Raw genomic sequence first — 24,207 nt, 5'->3', positions numbered from 1 at the left:
TATTTGTCACGAATGAAAACCAACAAAAATCGAGAGTATTAGATCTCAGGTCGTCTCTCAAAGAAATTTTAGTGAGGTGTGCAAATCATCGGTTATGAGATTAAAGGGGAGGTTTTGGAGACAGGGGTCAAACAAGAAAATAAATGACAAGAAAGTAAAGCTAACAACTAGAAGGATATAAATGCTAAAAAGACATTGCTAGCAAGGATTGAGAGTCAAGGTTTCCTATCCTAGACATTGACTACAAATATGACAATTATGAAGAGTTAATCCCACTTAGTCAACCCTAACATCGAGGATAAGCCAAATAGGCATAATTGATCTCAATCCACAAATCCTAGCCAACTAACTAATTAGCTTAGTGAAAGGCTAGCGTTAGTGGAAACCAAATCAACTAACAACCCTAAATTACTAATCAATATTGGACATTAATGACTCAAAGTCACCTAAGTCTTCAATCTCAAGCAAAGAGTATGAAAAACTACCCTAAAACTAAGAGAAGCATTTTCACAAACACTTGGAAGGCATAAAAGTAAAACATGATAGAATTGCAATAATAATAAAATCTAAAGCTACCAAATGCAAGAAAATAATAATAACAACTCAATTAAGCAACAATAAACATAAAAACATCAAATTACATTAAATGGAATCAAAATTAACAAGAGTTCATGAACATAAAAGCAACAAAATAGAGGAAAGTAACAAGTAAACTAAGAGAATTAAGATGTTAGAACAATAAAAAGTAAGGCAAACTAACTTAAAACAAGATCAAAAATATAAATTTATGGAGAGAAATAAACCTAAAACCCTAAATTATAGAGAGAAGAGAGAGCTTCTCTCTCTAGAAATCTAACCTAAAACATAACAAAAACCTATCCTAATTACTCTCTCCTTGATCCTTCTTAAGTTTGGCTTGAAATACTTCATAAATGAGTTAGATTGGACTTGAAAAAGCCTGAAATTGTGACCCACGTGTTCACTTAAGTGAAATCACGTGTCTTCAGTCATGCGTACGCATGAGTACGCACAACATGGTGAATTCCCAAAGCATGCATACGTGCAAGGCATGCGTACGCATGACCATGAAATGTTCCAAACTTCATTTCTTCATGAATTCTCCACTTTTGCATGATTTTCCTTCATTTCTCCAATCTATCCTTGCCTTATAAGCCTGAAATCACTCAACAAACACATCAAGGCATCGAATGGAATTGAAGTGAATCAAATTTATCAATTTAAGGGTCTAAAAAGCATGTTTTTAATCGTTAAGCACAATAAGGAGAAAATTCACAAAAGGCCTGAAAACATGCTATTTCAGTGAATAAATGCAAGATAAGTTGATAAAATTCCCTCAATTCAATCCAAGATAAACCATAAAATTGCAGTTTATCTCTGGCTAGACGGCACAACAAGGACAAAGATCGAAAAACCAGGAACCGAAGAAACTCCAGACCTCCAAAAAACACGAAAGACACAGCCCAGGTCGTAGTTAATGTGGTTGTTGGAAGGAACGGATTGCCAAGATCCAAAAAAGCCATTAAAAGGGATGTCAAAGCCACAACCTCTGAGGTTCTCAAAGTAACAGGCATTCTAGCATTACGGTTCTAGGCAGAGGATTTTCAAGTTGCCACATCCGAAGATGATGAACCCCTGGTGATCACTACTAGGTTAGATAATGGCATTGTGAAGAGAATCCTCATTGACACATGTGCAGACTCAAACCTTCTCTTCAGGAACGCATTGATGCCCTGGGTTTAAGGGATTAATATTTAAAGCCCCCATCTCCCATGGGTTGTTGGGCTTGGAGATTATTATATCAAACCTAATGGGGTTGTTGATCTTCTCATCACCATGGGAGAAGGTGTCAATATAAGGGTGGTACAGGCCGAGTTCGGCGTCCTTCAAGATTCTACAATTTATAATGTGATCTTAGGAAGAAAGATGTTCAATGATTTATGCGCATCCATATCAACAAAATTTTTTGTCATGAACTTCTTGATAGCGGAAGGTCGGGTTGCAACCATACGAGGAGATCGGATATCTGTGGTTAAATGCAACAAGGCTAGCCTTACGCTCCGGGATAAGGCTAAGGAATCTATAGGGGTGTTCCTTATTGACCTAGACTCCCAACTACAGGAGAAACCGAGACCAAAGCCCAATGGACTGTTGGAGAGATTCCAAATTGGTGATGTGCTAGAAAAGTACACTATGATAAAAAAGGAACTACCTTATCCCTTGAAGTCAAAACTTCAGAATTTCTTAAGAGGAAATGTGGATTTATTTTCTTGGGAACTTGCCGACATGCTTGAGATTGATCCAACATTCATGTTCCATCAGCTAGCTATTAACCTAGAGTTCAAGCCAGTTGCACAGCAATGTCGAAAGATGTCGCCCGACCGAGCAGCCGAGGTTAAAAGCCAAGTTTAAGGATTATTAGATGCTGGGTTTATTCGTGAATTAACTTACTCAACATGGTTGTCCAATGTGGTTATGGTAAAAAAAAGTCTAATGGAAAATGACGAATGTGCGTAGACTATACGAATTTAAATAAAGCCTGTCCAAAATATTGTTTTCGCTATCAAACATTGATAACATGATTGACTCTTCCTCGTGATATCAGAACTTCCTAGATGCTTATAGTGGTTATAACCAGATTCCGATGCATAAAGCTAATGAAGATAAAACAGCTTTTATCAACCCTGAGGAGATTTACTGCTACACTATAATGCCTTTTGGTTTGAAAATGTAGGGGCAATGTATCAAAGGTTAGTGGCAAAAGTTTTCAAGCCGCAGATTGGGAAGAATATGAAATTCTACATTGACGATATATTGATAAAGACAAAGGACGATTCCGACTTGATCACTGACTTGCAGGAAGTTTTTAATTGCCTCCGATTTTACAGGATGATGTTGAACCCGACAAAATATGCATTTAGAATTTGGGGAGGTAAATTTTTAGGATTTATGGTCACTCAAAGAGACATAGAAGCTAATCCTGAGAAATGCCGAGCAATTATATACATGTCGAGTCCTCGGAATCTTAAAGAGGTTCAAAGGCTCACAGGTCGGTTGGCCACATTGTCAAGATTTTTAGGGGATTCCGCAATAAAAGCCAAACCACTTTTTAAATTGATGAGAAAGGATGTAGAATTTGCCTGGACCAAGGAATGTGAGGTAGCTTTTCAACATTTTAAAAACTTTCTCTCATCTCCTCCCATCTTAGTAAAGCCAGAATATGGGCAACCCTTGTTCTTGTAGAGGATCATGATCGAAGAAACTCTGGCTTCAGCCTTGGTTCTAGAGGATCAGGATAAACATCAACGTCCCGTGTATTTTGTTAGCAAGGTTCTTCAAGGACCTGAGCTATGATATTCAAAGTGGTTTGGCTTTTATTGCGGAATCCCCTAAAAACTGACATCGGCTCTACTTACATTTGCTCTACTTACATCGGCTCGTCAGTTGTGCCAATACTTCCAAAGTTATTTGGTAATAGTGCGAACTGACCAACTGATCAAAAAAGTTTTACAAAAGTCCGACCTGGCAGGTCAGATGATGAGTTAGTCTATTGAGCTATCTTAGTTCGATGTACGTTATGAACCACGCTCTACCATTAAGGCCCAAGTGATGGTAGATTTCCTAGCCAAAATGACACACCCAGCCTCTAACATACCGATATGGGAGCTTCACGTGGATAGAACTTCCAATGTCAGGTATGGAGGGGTTGGCCTCATCCTAACCAAGGGAAAGGACATGGTGATTGAGGCCTCCATCAAATTTGATTTTTCTTTCTCAAATAATCAGGCTGGGTATGAGGCTTTTCTTGTAGGAATTGACGTTATCTCGGGATGTCGGAGCTACAGAAGTGACCGTGTTCAGCAATTCACAATTGGTGACATCCCGAGTTAACAGATAATACTAGGCGCAGGATCCGCTAATGCAACAGTACTTGAAAAAAGTACAACAAGAGGTACAATCCTTTGATTCTTTTTTAATCAAGCATGTACCTAAGGAACAGATTACATGAGCTGATGTGTTGTCCAAACTCGCAAGTACTAAGCCTGGAACAGGAACCGTAGTCTGATACAGGAGATGCATACAGAACCAGCTGTAACAAAACCCGACATCCCGATTTTCTGTTCCTCCAATCTTAATACTTAGATGAACCCAATTTGCACATACCTAGAACACGAGACCTTGCCCAGTAATCCTAAAGAAGCAAAGAAGTTATGACTTAATGCCGCCAAATATACGATGATAAATGGAAAGCTGTACAAAAGGGGTGTGTCCCAACTATTGTTAAAATGCTTAAATGACCAACAAACGATGTATGTGTTGCAGGAGGTACATGAGGGTTGCTGTGGACATCATTTAGGAGGAAAGTTGTTGGTTCATAAGGTTATCCGAGCCGAGTACTACTAGCCCACTCTCATTAAGGATGCCATGGAATACATGAAGAAATGTGACAAATGCTAGTTATTATAGATTATTTTACCAAGTGGATTGCAGCCATGCCTCTGTCTAGTATCAGTTTTGCTCAATGTCGGAAGTTTGTTTGGAGAGAAATCATTACAAGATTTGGGATTCCCGAACCTATAGTCACGGATAATGAGACCCAATTCATGCACTCCAGGTTTTGGACCTGTTGTCCAGCTTAGGAATTCGACAAATATTTGCCTCAGTGGAGCACCCGCAAGCAAACTATAAGATAATTTACCCGAAGCTGCTAATAAAGTGATTTTGAATGGGATAAAGAAAAGATTGGATGAGCGCTCAAGTTCTCGGGCTGACGAGGTGTGGTCAGTTCTATGGTCATACCGAACTACAGTACAATCCACCACCAACGAAACATCTTTCAGATTCACCTATGGTGAAAGGGCAGTAATCCTGGTAGAGCTCGGGGAGCCAAGTCCAAGAATGCTTTTGGGAACCTTGGTAACTCATGAAAGCTTGGACCTAATTGATGAAATTAAAAATATGGCTAACTTAGTTGAGCAAGCTTTAAAGTAAAAAAGGTGGCCAAAAGATACAACACTAGGGTTCGATCTAGAAGCTTTCAAGCTGGGACCTAGTGTTAAGACAAGCTGATGTCAGAACCTCAGGAGCTCAAAGAAAGCTAGCTCCGACCTGAAGAGGACTCTTCAGGATTAAAGAAGTATTTGGAAAGGGAGCATACAAGCTTGAAGCACTGGATGGTTCCGAGAACCTGGAATGTGACTCATTTGAAGAGATATTACTCTTAGAAATCTTTTGGCTATGAATAAAATACATGTACTCTTTTCCTAGGCATCTAGGTTTTTAATGAGGCCTCCTTTGTATTTAGCAAACAAGTTTTATTCGCAACTCTATGTTATGTTTCGATAAAATATGGATTTCCAATATGGAATTTTATGTTATGAATAACTTATGTTGAGATTCTTCACCAGTATAAAAATCGAATTCGGGTCGTAATTAAAAGCTCAAAAATAGTTAAATAGAAACTAATATTTAATAAAATGGTAAAACATTAAGAGTCATAAGTTAGTCCCGAGCATAACAGAAACGCACAAAAGTAGTCCCGACAACAAACGGGAAAAAGTGCTATCAAAAGTACGAAAGTTCGAACTACCAAGTTCACAACACTTAGCAAAATAAGTTTAAAATTAGAAAATAGAAACAACCTTCCCATCCACCACCTTTTTAAAGGCATCAAGTTCGGAGACGTCTAAGTCGGGAGCCCTCAATTTGATCTAGTCAAGGATGTTTCGCTCTGCATCGAAAACCCCATCTACGACAGCTTGCTGCGCCTTTCTGACTGAGAGCTCAAGCCCATTAATCCTTCCAATTAGCTCGGAAACTTACTTCTTCAAGTTTTTCCCTCTCAAATCAAAAGCAACTTTGGCTTCCTTTAGAGTTTTCACCTCAGCCTCAAAGGAAGTCAGCTTCTCCAGGAGAGAGATAACTCTAGAGTTCAATTTCTAAATCTGAGAGTTGGCATTAGTAATTACCTTATCCTTGGATAGGAAGTAGGAATGGAGGTTGCCAATTTCTATCTCGGCATCATGGACACATGTCACCAAATGAAGAAGCATTCTTTGGACTCGGGGAAGGGTGTTCTCCAGGGGCATCTTGGCAAGCACCAACTTTGTTTCCTCATTCATGAAATGTTGGTCCACGAAGTCAGAAGCTCGGAATCCTTTGTCTAAAAAGTTCCTAAGTGATGAAGGAGATGGAATATTGACATCCTCCTTACCCGTGCCTTTTAATTTTTTCCTTGAAGGAGAATGAACCGGAAATCCCCCTCCAGGTCATGAACCTCGACCTCGGGACCCCTTTCCTCCCCACTTTCCATAATCCTACGAGGTTGTGGTTAGCGGCTGATGGTGGTAGAAGAGAAAATTTGATCACCATCAATATTGATTGGCGGTTGACTTGACAACCTTTTCTTCATTTCAGCGATAGCGGCAAGTCTCCCAACCATATCAAATGAAATAAGATATCGTTAGTAATACGAAATCATGAAGTATAAACTAAAGAGGCTATGAATACAAAACTTACTAATAGCGCTTCGAGCAGCTTAATTGTTTATGAGAATGTCCCTTAAAACTAGGAAACGCTCATTTCACAACATCATTAACAAATTGATATTTAAAAGTTCGCTAGCATTGACACCAAAAATTCGGATTTTTGGTGAAGAAACTTTATAATGCCAATACAAGTTAAATCTTTTGGCACACTCCAAAGTAAAAAAGAAGGGAGTCGTTCTTTCTATCCCCTTCAATCTTAAATAACGTTTCTTTGAATTCATGATAGAATTCCTCAAACAAAGTAAATATTTTCCTATTAGGAATGCCTCGGAAGGAGACGAACCCGCGGCCCTGTGACCTAAAGGGGATGGTGAGAGTGAAGAAATAGAAGAAGACTCTAAGAGTAAGATCAATATCCAAAAATGAGTACAAAAGCTTGAAGCATCGGATAATGGCCCAAGAATTCGGGTGGAGCTGAGAAGGAGCACATCCAGTATGTGTTAGTAAGCTTATCTAGAAATCGAAAAAAGGTAGGCAAACCCCAATCAGGAAAAACAAGGTCTTGTACATCCACAACCAATCTGGAACAATACCGGCATGCTCGTTTATATGGTATAGCCGATCTCCAAACCTCTGAACAGATAAGACATAAAGATTGCTTAGGTTGAAATCAAAGATAACCCGATCCTCCCTCAAATTATCAAGTTCTTCATGAGTAATTATAGAAGGCGTATCCTTGACTTCCTCAGAAACCCAAGAGTATATATCCACATCTGGCTCACTATTCATTCCCGGAGTGGGGGCAGGATGGGATCTTGGTAGATTAGCAGCACCGCCACGCCCTTAGCCCACGATAACCTTTTTCCTAGCCATCTCGTGAAAATCTACAGGGACACCACCACTATGTTACCACCACTACGTTGCCATAAATAAAAAGATCCTAAGAATATAAGTCCTATAGCTTGTAGCTCGTTCAAAACATAGAATGAACTTGCAAAATGCAGGAAAACTACGAAGAGTGGGGGCAAACAGTAATCATCAACTATTTGAAAACTAAAAATAGTGGTTCTCCTACTACAAAAAGCATATTCATAGATAACAAGCACAAAGAAAAAACAGGAAAAATGCCAAGCAAAAGGGATAGCATGCAAAACGAATAAGGATTCAAAGAAATTTCTCCAGTAAAAACACAAAATGGGGAAAAACAGAAGATTCACTAATCTCAAATGACAATTACTGTTGAATTTGCTAATAAATGCCACTAACCCTCCTTAGCACAGCAAAGGACGCAACGGCAACGGGGAGCAAAGTAAACCCAACAAGGGAGATTTGCAGAGAGAAAGAAAGGAGAATGTTCGTATTTGGAAGGATGGTTTTGAAAATGAAATGGTCTGGAAAGTAAAAAGGTAAAGTAAAACCTATTTAAACTTAAGTTAAAAATGTTGCATTTATTACTAAAGAGAGAATGTAGGAGAAGGCTGACAGTTTGCAAAATATGGGGACTATAACCGCTCCAGTGAAACTAAAGGAAACTGTTCAGTTTCTTTAAAGTACCCTTTAGGGTCCCATCAAAAAAACAAAATCCAACATCATAAACTCGAATATCCGTGACAAAAGAACAGAGTCCAGGAATCCGAGTTGGAAGCACTGTTCTGGACAAATAGTAACATAATGGAACGACGATTAAATGAGAATCCGACATTATTTTATAATACTAAACACGACACAACGACAGCGCCATTAAGCCTGAAATCGTTAAATCCCACCATTAAGAACATAACTTAAAGGCACTAAATACTGAAAAATGGCACAATCCAAGAGGACAAAGATAAAAAAAAAAGACACTCAGCAGATAAGACACATGTTCCATATCACCTAAAATATTACTAACTTTAGTATTAGAGGGTCTTGCAGGTTGTCTACCCAATTTAATTCTACGCATGCCGAAATTAAAATCTCCAATCTTCATCCTTTCAGTTCGTAAACTCACTTCAAGTATGGACATCATCATTACTAACTTATTTTTATTATTATAAACTATTATCATTACGAAACTTTCCTTTTTTCATTAGTCTAAATGCTACTATTTTTTAATTGTAGAAAATGGTGTTATTAACGATTATGTAAAGTAAATACAATCATAATAATTTGTCTTTTTTTTAAATATGGTATTTTTTCATTATTTGATACTTCTAATTTCAGAATCAAAATTCAAATTATGGAGTAGTAGTATTTAATTATTTATTCATTTTCTTTATATACATTGTACAAAAAAAATCTTTATTTGTGTGGAAGAAGTGAAAAGCAGATCAGAGGCCACGCAGCATAAAAGGGAACACTAGATACACGCATCCCGAAAACTCCAACACCACCCACCAAAAGGACAATGCACAACTGCACAAGCATTTGCCATGTTTCATTTTTCCATTGATGGAGTAAAACAATTTCGCTTTAATAACTAATTAAATTTAAATTTTGTTATTTTTATTAATTTAATAATAAATAATTATTTATGTAAATTCTTTCTATACGATGATATATGAAAATTAAATTTATAGTACAATAATTTTCTTATAAACAGTGCTTATTTGTTATTTCCCTCTTTACCAACACTGAATTTTTGTTTACTTTTGATGTGACTTATAAAAAAAATACAAATTACCCATTTATTACCAAAAAATATAAAATAGGATATGTGCAAATTCTCACGCAAATTAATTTTGTTATGGAGAGTGAGTAAGTGTTGGACCACGTTATGGAGAGAAGGAGAGCTTTACCGGCGTATGGTGTCAAGCACATAGAAATCGGACCGTGTGAGGGGTAAGAGTACAACTCGGACCCAGCGAGTTGTTTACCTTATTCAAAAAAACATATAATAATCAAAACGTACTCTCCGATTTCATTTACGGTAATTATTAAAATTTTATTCATTCACAACTCGCAGGGTCTGATAACCTTGATGTGAACTTCATGTACTCCCTCCATACAAAATGGACCATCCGATTTGCTTAAAAAAAATTTAACAACACTAAAATCGGATGGTCCGATTTCTTAAAACCAAATCTGAGAAAAACTGTCCCACAAATTAGTCTAACACCTTTATATATCATAACCACGCACAACACAATTACAGTTTCCATATCCAAAAAAATCAGCCTCATATGTTCATTATTTCAATCTATTTTCCATAGAAAACAGAATTCATTCAGACTAGTCATTCTTGCCTTTTCCTCTATAAAAAGCACTTTTTTCGTTTTTCATTTTTCATTTTTCTGTCTCCTCAGGAGTCTCAAATCATCTCACCTTTCGGAACCACCATGGCAACGGCGGCGGCCACCGCAGCCTCTCTCTTTAGAGTAGTCATCCGCCGCGAGACGACGACATCGCCATTAGCCGGGAAGAAACACCGGTCCCCCGTCCGGATCCCGCGCTTCGCCGTGTCCGTTGACCGGCCTCCGGCGCCGACGTCTGCGGTAACAACGTCGCCGGAAAAAACAAATCCGGTGGTGAAGCGAGAAGCGGATGGAGAAAGAGGCGTTGACGCGAAGTTGAAAGAGGAAGAAGAGGAGAGCAAGAACAGAAGCGTGTTCAGCGGTATGAAGCGGTTTCTGGAAGAATCGAAGGTGATAATCGACGAGGAAAAGGAGAACGGTGGTGGTGGAGCGCCGCGGTGGTTCTCGCCGCCGGATACGGGGGATTGCAGCGGTTCTTGGCAAATGGAGGATCCGCCGGTGTTACTCTACTTACCGGGTTAGTCGTTATTTTGTCTTCTCTTTTTTTTTTCATTTTCGTTTTCTTCTCAGTATGCATTGCTTGGTTGGTTTACTGCTACTGCTATTGTGTGGGTTTTTACTGGTTCATTTTTGCGGGGTTTGTGTTGGTATTGATTTTCTTTCTGTCGTTTACTTTTCAACGGTTTTTGAACTGCGTGTCACAATGTGTTTAGTCGTTTTTACTAGTTGAGCAGTTCTAAAGTTCAATTCATTCAACTTTTGTGAAACTAACTTATTAGTTTTTGTTCCCGCTTTACTCGCATTCATGCCGTGTGATTTTTTCTATGATGATGAAACATATTTACTGCATCCTTCAATCCCTAAATACTCTCTTACACGTGATTTAGGATTTTTGAAACACGAAGACATCAAACTAAGGCTAAAAAATTTAGATATGGAAATGAGATGCCTGATATATCTTAGTATTGTAATTTTGGGTGTTTTTTAAAATTGTGGGATATATATAAATCGGATCCTCCAATTTGTGTTTAAAAAATTTTAAAATTTTGGAGTACACAAATCGGAGTTTAAAAATCTTTTAAAATTCTGAGTACACAAATCGGATCCCAAATTTTTTTAATTTTTTAAACACAAATCGGAGGGTTCAATTTGTGTACCAAAAAATCAGACGGTCTGATTTCTATACCTCTTACAAATTGGACAGTCCGATTTTAATTTCTGATACTACAGCTGCATAAAGCATTTATACATTCCATAACTGTCTCCTACACCATTCTCTCTTTCATATCTAAATTAAAAAGTGTCGAACTGATATTAAATATACTACAGATTACTACAGAAGGATAGATCATCATTTAATAACTTTTTTTCTGATTCCAATTAAAATGTCTAGTTGGATATTATTTTAGTTGATTTATTATGGTGTAAAAAATAATTTAGTTTACTCTTTGAAATATAAAAGTGAAATTAGCAATTTAAACTATATCGAATTGAATAGTAAAATTAATAGGAGTTGGAACTTGTACCCCGATCATGCATGCGAGAAAACTTTTCAATATTTTAATTTTGGTCTACAACTTTAAAATATGGAAAAGTATAGGTGAACAATGAAAATACTAAATAATGTGAACAATGGATATATTGGATGCTCAATTTACTAAGTGTGCGGATGGTTATCATAATATTAAGATTTAAGTGGATAATTTGGGGATATAGTATGTTTTTACTTTATTAGGCCAATTTTAAATCTCATTATTCACATTATTCACAAAAGTCATTGTCTACCTAACAAAGTCCTTAAAATATTTTATATCGTATATTCCCAACATCGGCCTCATAATTTTTTTTAGCATACTCCTGAAAAATTACCTCTTTTGTTTGATGTGCCTCAAAATTCATATTTAGTTCAAAAAAAAAAAAGAAGAAGTTTGTGTTCATTGTTTGAGATAATTTGGAAATTAGACCGAGATGTTGTTTTTAACATACTATATATTAAGAATTGAGTAGGTTTAATTCAGCTAAGATTTAGAGCCATTCACATTCTTTATTTTTTTTTTTTACCAAAGNNNNGATGACTCGAACCCTCAACCTCTTAATTGAGTATGGAGAGACTATGCTATTTGAGCTATAACTCATTGGCTTCACATTCTTTATTCTTAACAGATGTAAAACTTGCAATAATATACATGTTTTAATCTAATAGTGTGTAACAATTATTCTGACGTTTTACAAGCATAAATGATACAGTCAGTAGTACAAATAAAAAGTTATAGATGAATTTTTAAATAAAGTGTATAATTCTAAATTTTAAAATTGATTAAAGTAATTAGAAAAATTTGAAAACTAACAAGGTTTATTTTTTCTACATAAAGTCCACCAGTTGGAGATTTCGCGCAGAACCGTGTTTATTGGTTGCTTTATTTATTTGTGGTGAACTCTATTTTGGGTTAGAATTCAAGCACACAGAACCGGGGGGTCGCATAGAAATGTTGGTTTCAGTAACTAACCTACTAACCACCACGCCAAGTGTTTGTTGCAGCTTCATCAATTAGTAATGAACTGGCCCAAAAAACAAAGTATGAAGGGACACATAACGTGTTATGCTACGGATAGAATCATGCTTGTGTTTCAACTTTCAACATCCAATTGGTAGATTGACGTTAGTGGCTTAGTGATCTACCACAATACCAATGGTAGATCTAAGCATCTTGAAAAAAACACAACCTTAAGTGGGGGATTATTTAAGCAAAATTTAGAGGTTAAGAATTGTGTGTAAGCAAATTTCATCATTTGAAGGTACCAAGTTTGATTCCTACTGTAGTTATTTTGAAATTATTTTTAAATGTTTACCCGGAGTCAGTTTAACTAAATGGAACCAATTCGGTCATACTTGACCGAGTCGAACATAATAACTATATATAGATATAACAAATAATAAGAATTGGAAAAAAAAAATGACAATTACAAAAGACAAGTGATACTATATAAAAATAAGAGAAATATATTAAAAAAAAACCCTTGTAGTCTTGTAGATAAAGGCCACAAATGGTTTAATTACATTCTTGATGAAAAGATAACAAACCCATCCAATAAATAAGTATTCTTTTTCAGCAGTGGCAGCCGACACCAATTTCTTATTCTTTCTTTTTCATAGTGAGTATCAATATTATCAAGTAAAATACAACCCGCGTGATCCGTGAAGACAAACCATTTCTATTGTTTATTATATGGACCAACACTTTAATTAAGTAGTTGAATTTTTAGTTTAAGAGCTAAGTTTCATAATCTTATTTAAATTCTGGTCGTAGTTGATTTAATTTAGTAGTTAAGTTTTGTAATTTGTTGAATTTTTATGTCTTTTTATATATTGAATTTGTGTTATAATAGCAAATGTAAGATTAGTTAGAAACTTAGAATGATAAGTACTACTTTACATTTTAATTAGGAGGTTTTAGCTTTTATATATATAATATATATATCAACAACTTAATTTATTAGGTGAAGTCAGTTACATAAATCGAATGACGCTATTGATTATATTATGGTCTTTTTTTCTATCTAGTTTTTACCATCTTATCAATAATAGATACTATTTCAATTTTTTTTTCTTATGCTTATTTTATTCATCCGTGTGTAATTGCTTATTCATCTCAACATCTCACACTTAACTTATATTTATACTCACCTTTTATCGTCTAATACTTTATTTCATATAAAATAGAGGATTTTATGACGAATAAAATTCACCTTTAAAATGTAAAGATACCTTGTTGAGTTGTTGTCACGTATATAATGAGACGCACAGATCATATTCATGTTTGGTTGAATAGATAGATTTTAATATGTGCATTGAACAGATCAGAATTATAGTATTATTACATTTAAAAGATTTCCCCTATTATTGACTTATCAAAGATTAAGATTCGTAACGTGTTCTCGGTCTTTTATCGGATAATATGCTGTGGTGAGGGTTGAAGTTCCCCCCAAGTTTTCCGAAGTCTTAATAGGAGCTTCCATTACTTTATAAAAATTATAAATTACCTGTACTCCGAATTTTACAGGGATTGATGGCGTGGGACTTGGACTTACTTTACATCATCAGAAACTCGGAAGGTTTGTGTTTATTCTAAGTATCTAGATTTTACTGACATTAATGACTGATATCTAAGAACCACACTTTTGTTCTTTTTGCTTGAAGGATTTTTGATATATCATGCATGCATATTCCAGTGGCCGATCGAACACCATTTACAGGTACTTGTTTCCTATTATTATTTACTATGTTCAGCTAGCTACTATTATTGAAAGTGAAATCTAAGACAATTATAAAATCATGCTAATTTTATGCACCTTGTTAAAATTAATATAAAATGGTTTAAGACTTAAGCATGTTTGTTGTGTTAAAAACCACGTTCGGCAAGTTAATGTTGTCTTTCAATGGGGTATTCTATCTAGAACCATCTTTTCCAAAAGTTTAAGCCGAATTCTATCCTTATTTAGAAGAATGGAGATAGCAAGGATTGTAGAGGCACATGATCGGTTTTACATCTAGGGTAATGCTACGGTGAGAGTAAATATTGCTTCTTTTAGTAAAGAAAAAATCCACCAAAAAAGTTTATGATTTGCATTGCACATGTTGTTTATACATTAAATAAAAATCTTCACTATTCACCCAATTCTGCATAACTTATTTTGTATGTTACCCTGTTGCAGACCTCATGAAAATAGTTGAAAGTAGAGTCAAGTCAGAGCATCAACGTTCACCAAGGAAACCCATATATCTTGTTGGAGAATCTTTAGGAGCATGCCTTGCGCTTGCTGTTGCAGCCCGCAACCCAGATATCGATCTTGTACTGATTCTAGCAAATCCAGGTAAATAGAAATATTTCAATCTATTTGATTTTATTGGGCATGAGTAGTTAAGTCAAGCACCATAATTGTGAAATTGTATCATAACCTTGCAACGCAAGCAGTTGAAAAAGACAGAAAGAATTTAGTACAACTAACCGTTAGCACCATGACAGCCATGGCAGCTAATACTTTTGCAACAAACTTCCTAATTTTGCATTTACATTTCACTTTCATTTTCTTGCATATTAAGTTACAAAAAGCCTGATGTAAATAAGAGTTGAACTTCTCCCATAGAATTTACTGTTGGATGCATGCACTGTTCAGTGTAATTTGGGATTACTATACTGATAAAGTAGAGTTATGAGTTGTCAAACATGTGAGTGAATGTATGAAAATGTAACACAATGTTGAAGAAACAGGTGACATATTAAGTTGAAACTAAAAATGAAGAGTAACTCATACTTGCTTAGAGTTTGAATTATTTGAAACTAGTTGCTTACCGATAAAGGATTGACTAATCTCAGTTGTTGCTTAGATATATGAATGATGTTGCGATATTTAGCTAGAGTTTTATGTGAAAGTTCCTAAACCATATTCAAGTTGATTTAGAAAGCAATCAGTTTCAATACACAGTACCTGATCTAACCATCACAACTCAATTTGGCAGCTACTTCATTCAGCAGGTCACAGTTGCAACTTCTAATACCATTAATGGAGGTTCTTCCTGACCCACTCTCACTTGGCCTGCCTGAACTTCAGAGTTTGATGCCAGGTTTGTTTATCTCCTTTGCATGTTATACTTTATTATTTTCTGTTTATCCATGGTGGATGTGTCTTACATTCCTTTCACTTTGAATGGCAAACTAGTTGGACGATTGTAGACCTTTTGGTTGCTTTTTGTTGTTTCATAGTCAAATGTTTATGAATAATGGTTTTTAGGTAAATTAAATTGCAAGTACTTCAATGTAATTAGGAAATTATAATCTTTCCACTTCACTATCCTTAAAAAATAAAGTTTAAAAATCAATAATTTTCCACTTTCACATACATTTTGTTTTTGTCTTTTACCAAAGAAAATGATATCTTTTCTTTATTAATGCCTTCAACTTTTCTTCTGGCATTAGGCGACTCTGAGAGGATGGAATTGGGTAATTTGTTGAAAGGACTTCCTCTACAAAATACAACAAAAGAGTTGATGGAGGATTTTATTAATTTCTCACCATCTCTGCCTGTAAGGTTCAATTTTCCTTTTTGTTCCTAAAAAAGGACAGAGAAGTATATATATATATATATATATATATTCTAAGTGTAAACATGATTTTCTCCCCCTTCTTTCTCGAAATGTTTGCAGTTGTTTAGTTTTTAATATGCAAAGCATTTTATGAGCATTAATGACAATGCTTAAAACAAATGCCAGAAGAACAAATCCAAATTCAAAATCATGTTGCTTGTTTACTCCTTATTCTTAAACAAAACTTCGTAAAATTTGGTCATCCTGAAGTTGAGGAACGCAGATGGACATGCCTGTATTTTCTTTATCTGGGCTTCTGATTTCTCAGATTGAGCTTTCTTTTCACTTAAGAGTATTGAAAGTCTATTGTTGATTGAGATTTAGGCTCTTGCTGATATATTACCAAAAGAAACACTTCTGTGGAAACTAAAGCTGCTTAGATCAGCTTCTGCATATGCCAACTCACGCCTTCATGCTGTAAAAGCTCAGACTTTGATACTATCCAGGTTCATACTCTTTGAAATTGTCAATCTCATATAGTCGTAATTTAGGATCGTATGTACTTTGTTAACTTATGAATTCGTGTTTACTTAGCAGAAATGCTTTTCTTTTTCAATAAAAATATAAAACTTGGTTGACAGATTTTTACTTTGAAAACATTATCTTGATGAAAACACTTAAGATTAACTAACTTTACTGGCATGCTTGACTTCTGTTCATTCTTCAATATTGGTGCACCTTTTTTTTTTTTTCTGGATTGTGGAAACTGAAACTGAGGTTTATCATTTGTCCTCGTAGTGAAAAAGATGAATTACTACCTAGCAAAGAGGAAGGTGAAAGGCTACGTAAGTTATTAGCTAATTCTGAACTACGTAAATTTTCAGACAGTGGACATTTCCTATTCCTGGTATGATTCCCGCCATTGCTGTTTCTTCATCTAACATTCTTGTACTTGTGAAGTAAAGATATCTAATATGTTATGGAAAGTCTTAATGGATCCTAATATGATGCCTCTGTTTTCCGCTAGCAGGAAGGCAACATTGACCTGGTAACAGTCATCAAGGGAACTTCTTTCTACCGCCGTGGCAAGAAGCATGATTATGTATCAGATTATATACCGCCAACGCCTACGGAATTCAAAGAAGTACTGGACTCTTACAGGTAAATATTATGATAAAGTTGATCATATAAGGCATCAACACAGTTAACAAGAGTCTGCAGTGTTTAAACAAGCTTATCATGTCAAGTTGATGTCTTGGTGAGTATATATTCCTGCTATATGAGATAAAGTTTAAAATCTATCAGAAATATACAAGGTACTCTAAAGTGGGAAACTTGATTGAACTTGCTAATATCTTAGTTGGTCAAATCATGTATCTATGCTATATCTTCAGATGTGCAGCCATGCTTTCTTGATTCATCTTCTTTTCTTTTCTTTTTATTTTATTAATCAATAGAAGTTGCAATCATGTCCCCTTTCACTTATAATGCTTGCAGGCTATTGAACATTCTGACAAGTCCTGTAATGTTGTCAACTTTGGAGGATGGAACAATTGTAAAGGGCCTTGCTGGACTTCCTTCAGAGGGACCTGTTATATATGTTGGGTATCACATGCTGCTCGGAATTGAACTCGGTCCATTAGTTTCTCGAATTTTGACCGAAAGAGATATCCTTGTTCGAGGGATAGCTCATCCATTGATGTTTAGGAGAAATGATGCTGGACTACTGCCAGATTTAGCTTCTTTTGATTCCTTCAGAGTTATGGGTGCTGTTCCTGTTGCTGCAACTAACCTATTCAAGCTTTTGTCTTCCAAGTCTCATATCTTATTATATCCTGGAGGGATGCGCGAGGCTCTTCACAGGAAGGTAAATTCCAATATGTAGTTTTCTTTTTTGGCAACAAGTTATTGCCATCTTTCATATTGAAACAATTGCTCGTTTTACTCCCTCTGTTCTGGCTTGTATACCATCTTGGACATGAAAGAGCGTATGAAAATGTGAATTGAATGAGTTGTCACTAACTCAGTATGCTGAGAAACATTTATTTGAGTTTATTTGATAGTGTAAGAGTTTTACATTGTTATTAGATACTTACCTTTGTAAGACTTGGATATTTGCTAATATGGTAATGCATATTTGGATATTTGCATTAAACATATACTGAACATTTTAATGATTTTCAGGGTGAAGAATACAAGTTATTCTGGCCCGAACAATCTGAGTTTGTTAGAATGGCAGCTCGATTCGGAGCTAAAATAGTACCTTTTGGTACTGTTGGAGAAGATGATCTTGCTGAGGTAAGCTTCGATCTTTGCCGAGCTATAATCATTTTACTTAAAAAAGTGATTGTGCCCTTCAAGTGCTTGTCATGGAGACAAAAGCATGACCATATTGTTTATGGATGATGGTAGGATTTGATTTTGATTCATTAATCATATCTTATATTTCAAGGATTTTGACTTTTCAGGTGACTGTTAAGTGTTAACTGAAGAAGTTTAAATACTGTGATACTACATTATTCAAAAAATTCAATGAGATGCATAGCAGATAAAAATTGCTCCCTGAACTTTTTGCATGTGTATTTGATTGTGGAGAGGATCGAATAATGAAGGCTCTGCAATTAGTGGGAAGGAATATATTTAACATTTTCTTTTATATATTACTGAATAGAAGAATTTAATTTGATGACATATCACTAAACTCTAATCATAAAAATTTTTAACATTTTTATTTTAAATTACTGAATAGTCCTAAAGATTTATGAGAACTATGAGCTTCTCATATATTTCTGACGATGTTTTAGTCTTGTAGAATAGTTAGAACACAGGAAATACGTCACCTACATAAAACATTCTTGTCAAGAGTTTCTTGATATATAATACGTTCATTCTTTAATTTCATTTTACATCTTCTGTTGATGCCTTGAACATGGACTTATACCATTAACACCAACTCATGTCTGTCTTTTCAGGTTGTTCTTGATTATGATGACTTGGTCAACATTCCTTTATTCAAGTCTCTAATAGAGAAGCTCACAGCTGAGTCTATCCCTTTGAGGTATCTCCATTTTTTTATTTTCCTTTTAAATTTAGTTGTTCATTGTGTGGCATGATTCATATTACATTAAGAGTCACAACTTAGTATTTGTAAACTATATTGTTATATCTATTCAACCTTCTATAGATGCCATCTTACACATATAATTACGTATTTGGATACACATAAAATCTTCTTAAACCGCATATCAAAACTAAATTCTTATTTATGTCCCTGACATTTTTAAAATTTAGGACTGATGCTACTGGCGAGGTGGCAAATCAACAAGTACATATGCCTGCATTCTTGCCTAAAGTTCCTGGCCGTTTCTATTATTATTTTGGAAAACCAATCGAAACTGAAGGTACGCTCAAGCCATGAAATTTGGTGGTAATTATTCAATGTGTGATCTGTTAGTCTAATATACGAGATAAAATGAGTACATAAAAAATTTATATGATATTGACTATGGCAGATTAAATTTATATATAGATATTATATGTTTGTTTGACAGGTAGGAGACATGTGCTGAAAGACAGGGAGAAATCTAATGAACTATATTTACAAGTGAAATCCGAGGTTGAGAATTGTTTGGCTTATTTAAAGGAGAAAAGAGAAAGTGACCCTTACAGAAACATAGTGCCTCGGCTATTATACAAGGCCGAACATGGTTTTGATGCTGAAGTTCCAACTTTCGAAATTTGAATGTTGGAAAACCAAACCTGTTGGTGTCTTTTCTTTCTTTCTTTCTTTCTTTTGTTTTTCCCTCCTCTTTTAATTGGTTAGATGTGCATTCCCCTATGTAAAATGAAAATGAAATCATCCATTTTTCTTTTTCCTTTTTGATAGAACAGTGCAATAATTCTTGGTTCAAATCAATAAGAGGTGAATGCGGGTTTCACGAATATAATATAATAATATAGTAATAGCACTATAACCAATTATTATATACCAAATTTTGTTTCATTTGTGTTTTCATTTAATTTTTGAATGAGTAAATTACCAATTATGAGCCCGAATTTGTAAAACGCTGACAATAATAACCCTAATATTTGTTAACGATAATTACATCCCTTAAAATTTTAAAAACGTAACAAATCTACCCAACCGTGTAAGGGACCCGCAGTCGAAGGAGCGGCGGTGGCTGGGGACGTTCGACACGGCGGAGGAAGCTGCTTGCGCCTACGACTGTGCTGCCAGAGCGATGCGAGGCGCGAAGGCGAGGATGAACTTCATGTATCCTGATTCTCCTCCTCATCCTCATCCACACCATCACCATCATAATTTAATTTTCGTCACTCTGAACTGTTCCAAGCGTTCAACTTCCCGAAGCAGCAGTGCCACGTCAGCAAGTTAGTTCAGAGCGGCCGCCATGGCGTAACTGCTCCATTATCGACTCAGCAGCAGCACCGAAACATCACTAACAATTCTCATCATTCCCTGAACATGCTTCTATTCCGCGAGTTTCTGAATTCAAATCTATGTTTGGTTTCTTCTTCTTCTGCTGCTACTGGTGGTGTTGGTTCTAGTGGTGCTAATAATAGTCCTTATCAGTACTGCATCAAGGAAGGTGGTTCCGCTTGCTGCTTCAACGGTAACTGTTGCGGTGGTGGTTCCAACAACGGCACGACGGAGGTTATTGCTGAAGGTGTTGAGGAAGAAGATCAGTCGTTATTGGAGTTGTTCCCTAGAGAGTCTTCAGACTTTGGCCTGTTGGAAGAGATAGTTCAACGCTTCTTGCCGAAATCCAAAATCGTTCCAAACAAGAATTGCGACAGCTCTTTGAAGCTGAAACCCGAGGCCGCGGCAATTTCGTTTCCTCATCATCAACAACAACAACAGGGCTATGATGATAACAGCAGGATGATGAGGGGTTTCGATTAGGGTTTCGTCAATTAGGCCTAAACATGAAACGGGACAGATGGCTTTAAAAGGATTTTCGTCTGCCACATCACCAAGTTCCATTTAACGGAGAAGGACTCTCTTAACGGTTGGGTAGATTTGTTACGTTTTTAAAATTTTAAGGGGTGTAATTGTCGTTAACAAATATTAGGGTTATTATTGTCAGCGTCTTACAAATTTGGGGTCATAATTGATAATTTACTCTTTTTGAATATATGTAAATTGTGGTAGGCTGGTAAGCTATTAAGATTTAGTTATTTGCATATAAATGTTGATGACTTACAGGTTGATGGGCTTATTAGTTGCCACTTTAATGGCGGCATGGAACGGGTTTTAAAAGGTTTTTACGTAAATTGTGTTAGGCTGATTAAGTGTATGTTTGGATTATAGTTTGTAAATAGGAGTTTACATAGAATTGATTTTGCAAACTTGATTTTGATAAAAAGTAAGTTTGTGTTAAAGTGATTTATGTTTGGTAATTTTTGTATCAAAGTTGATTATAGTAAAATAAATGTTGTTTGGCTTATATCATTCAAAATCACTTTTAGATAAAAAAATTACTAAAATAGACCTCAACTTAAATAATTTTTTTTATATTATCCTATCATTCTAATTTAGATATTTAAATAGATCTTATTAATTAATTTTATAATAAAATTAATATTTATTTACTAAAATAAAAATAACATATAAAAATAGATAAAATATATTAAAAAAAACAAAAAAACAAATTAAAAAAAGATAAAAACAAACATAATACACAAAAATCACAATTATAAAAGTGTATAATATCAAACAAACAGTTGAAAAAAATAAAAATAATAAATAATAGAAAAATAGAGCTTATATAAATAGAAATAACAAGAATTTTATAAATAATATAATAACATACATGAAGGATAAAATTGGTAAAAGATAAATAAATGGTTAGTATCCATGGCTAAAAGCTCGTTAGGAAAACGCAGAAGCTAAAAATAGTTGCTTCTTGTAAACGTTGGTTTTGGTAGCAAAATCACTTCTGCGTTCATGAAAAAAAATTTTGCCAAACCAAAAGTTGAAGCTTTCAAGAAGTCTAAACGTACTTCTTCTCTTCCAACGAGTTTCCAAACACACCCTAAAACTCTATAGTTTACAACTTTTCATAAACGTATAGAAACTCCTCTAAAGATGACAAGCTCTAGGTTTATTTACGATGTACACATTATTGTAGGATACTGGATTTTATAACCAAATCATAAAATTAAGAGCCTACAACGACTTATAAAATATAAACTAATAGAAATTTCTAAATAACCACCTGAATCATGTCAGGCTTTTAGAATATTTTGGAATTTATTCAGAATTAACTAACCATGTAACTAACCACAATTAGAGCCTAATTGCCGGCATACGGTAGCATATAGTTAATACTTAATACTATAGTTAGATCATAGATGTGTAATCAGTTGCTCGTTTTAGTATTAACACTTTAACAGTATGTGCAAAGGCAATTTTGATTATGAATAATTTAATACTTTAATATTAAGCCTCTTGAAGAAGATCACAATCACATTGAGCAAATGATTCAGGAGTTGCTTCATTATAAAGCTCCATTGAGCTCTGTTCTCTTTAATTTCATTCATTTGCTCTATATGGTTCCTCCTAGATCAATTATTATTATTATTATTATCTTTAATTTCAGGGCCTTAATAATAATAACATTGTAGCTCTTCATTCTAACACTAAGTTTTTGAAAAACAAGAGAAAAAAATAATTAAAAATAAAATGATGAATAGATTATTAGAAGACTAATTAAAAAGAAAAAAATATTCTCACATTTTCTCTCTCTCTTATTATACAGTAGTTGATTGTTAGAAGACTAAGTTGTGTGTTTGCTTAGAGATTTTTGATCCAATCCCTTCAATTTTTTGCTTGGAGTTTAGTTTAGTGCAATTCTTATATTGTAAACTTCATTGATTTCTAGGGTGTTGTATGATAAATGAAATATTGCTTGTGTTGTGTTGTTGCTTGTATTACATTGAAAACATTGATATGGTTAAATATTGATAGGGTGTTATATGATGGATGAAATGTTGTTTGTGTTGGATGATTTATAGGTACTAAAAATATTGAATTCGTAAGAAATATCTTGACACCATCGAGGATGGATGTATGATAGATTGAATCGAACAAGAGGGGTATTAAACCTGAATTTTATGACAAAGTTGAGGAGTTTGTAGAAACAATTAGTAAGTTAGATGTTGTGAAGTCGGAAGGAAAGTGTAGATTCCCATGCATTAAGTGTATATGCACAAACTATAAAGAACTTAACTTTATTAAGATGCATTTGTGGGAAAAGGGGTTTATGCCAAATTATTGGATTTGAACAGAACATGAAGAGATTGACGACATAGGGATTAATCACACGGGATTCAATAATTGTGGAAAAGGTTGTTCAAAAAGTGGTGCAAATGTGGAAGAATGTGATATGTATGACATTAGTTGGGAAGACATCTCCAGAAGGTATCATGAAATGATTTTCGATTCTGCTGGTCCAGAAGATCTTCATGTAGAGGCTAAAATTTTTTTTGATCTTCTTGAGGCAGCTTAAAAGTCTTTGTGAAAATGTTGTATGCACTCTCAACTATCGATAGCTGTTAGAATGCTATGCATTAAAGCGAAGAAAACCAATCACATGAGTTATTTAAGTAGTGGGCCACCTTAATTAGAAAAATTTCTCCTGAGGGTAGTGCCATACCTAGGGACTACTATGAGGCTAAGAAGTTAGTGCAAAAGTTTGGATTGAAGGCAATCAAAATATATTATTACTCAAACAATTGCATGTTATATTGAAAAGACAATGCTGCTTTAATTAGTTGCAAGTTTTGTGAAGCACCTAGGTTCAAGCCTATTTCCGAGGGTGTTTGTAAGTCCAATAGATTTTCTGTCAGACGGATGCACTACTTATCCTTAATTCCTAGACTTCGAAGGCTTTATGCGTCAATGAGTTCAGCTCCGCACATGACGTGGCACATCAAAAACTAACGTGATGCTGATGACCCATCCATCACATGGGGAGGCATGAAAAGCTTTGACCGCATCCACTCTGATTTTTCTTTGGAGCCTAGAAATATTAGGTTAGGTCTTTGCTTTGATGGGTTTACCCTAAATATCCAATTTAGCAAGTCTTATTCTTGTTGGCCCGTAATTGTTATTCCATACAATCTACCTCCTGGGATGTGTATGAAAGATCCTTATTTATTCTTGACTTGTTTAATACCTAGTCCTAATAACGCTAAAGCCAACATTTTTGTATTCTTGGGACCCCTGATTGACGAATTACATGAGTTGTGAAAACCTGGTGTTTTGACGTATGACATTGTAGAAAAGAAGAAATTTCTCTTAAAGACGACATTGATGTGGACTATCAATAATTTCCTGGCTTATGAGATGTTGTCTGGGTGGATG

General features: G+C 35.1%; 3 protein-coding genes across 4 annotated transcripts; all 3 read left to right on the top strand.

Annotated features, from left to right (window-relative positions):
- Positions 1,855-2,752, top strand: LOC107647276. The gene is made up of 2 exons (XM_016351370.1): positions 1,855-2,412; positions 2,624-2,752. The coding sequence occupies exons 1-2, from the start codon at positions 1,855-1,857 to the stop codon at positions 2,750-2,752; spliced, it is 687 nt and encodes a 228-aa protein (XP_016206856.1).
- LOC107604836 (acyltransferase-like protein At3g26840, chloroplastic) lies at positions 9,651-19,763 on the top strand. Of its 2 annotated transcripts, none has more exons than XM_021104869.1 (14): positions 9,651-10,256; positions 13,801-13,852; positions 13,938-13,993; positions 14,453-14,611; positions 15,258-15,362; positions 15,715-15,821; positions 16,206-16,327; positions 16,620-16,728; positions 16,849-16,982; positions 17,319-17,688; positions 18,006-18,119; positions 18,794-18,879; positions 19,113-19,222; positions 19,373-19,763. In XM_021104869.1, the coding sequence occupies exons 1-14, from the start codon at positions 9,824-9,826 to the stop codon at positions 19,561-19,563; spliced, it is 2,148 nt and encodes a 715-aa protein (XP_020960528.1). In that variant the 5' UTR covers positions 9,651-9,823; the 3' UTR covers positions 19,564-19,763. The 2 variants fall into 2 exon arrangements, with proteins under 2 accessions (XP_020960528.1, XP_016162024.1); XM_016306538.2 differs by having other exon boundaries at positions 9,652-10,256; positions 16,852-16,982.
- Positions 20,305-20,742, top strand: LOC107647277. The gene has a single exon (XM_016351371.1). The coding sequence runs from the start codon at positions 20,305-20,307 to the stop codon at positions 20,740-20,742; it is 438 nt and encodes a 145-aa protein (XP_016206857.1).

The sequence above is a fragment of the Arachis ipaensis genome, chromosome B06 (genome assembly GCF_000816755.2).
Source record: "Arachis ipaensis cultivar K30076 chromosome B06, Araip1.1, whole genome shotgun sequence".
Classification (NCBI taxonomy): Eukaryota; Viridiplantae; Streptophyta; class Magnoliopsida; order Fabales; family Fabaceae; genus Arachis; species Arachis ipaensis.
This window is presented reverse-complemented; position numbering and strand designations above follow the sequence as displayed.

Excerpts from the sequence above, each read along its gene's own strand:
- LOC107647276 (XM_016351370.1), top strand. The coding sequence starts at position 1,855 with ATGGGAGAAGGTGTCAATATAAGGGTGGTACAGGCCGAGTTCGGCGTC. Across the intron at positions 2,413-2,623 it reads CGCCCGACCGAGCAGCCGAG|AACTTCCTAGATGCTTATAG; the intron begins GTTAAAAGCCAA and ends TCGTGATATCAG.
- LOC107604836 (XM_021104869.1), top strand. The coding sequence starts at position 9,824 with ATGGCAACGGCGGCGGCCACCGCAGCCTCTCTCTTTAGAGTAGTCATC. Across the intron at positions 16,328-16,619 it reads CAGACTTTGATACTATCCAG|TGAAAAAGATGAATTACTAC; the intron begins GTTCATACTCTT and ends TTGTCCTCGTAG. Across the intron at positions 18,880-19,112 it reads GCTGAGTCTATCCCTTTGAG|GACTGATGCTACTGGCGAGG; the intron begins GTATCTCCATTT and ends TTTAAAATTTAG.
- LOC107647277 (XM_016351371.1), top strand. The coding sequence starts at position 20,305 with ATGCTTCTATTCCGCGAGTTTCTGAATTCAAATCTATGTTTGGTTTCT.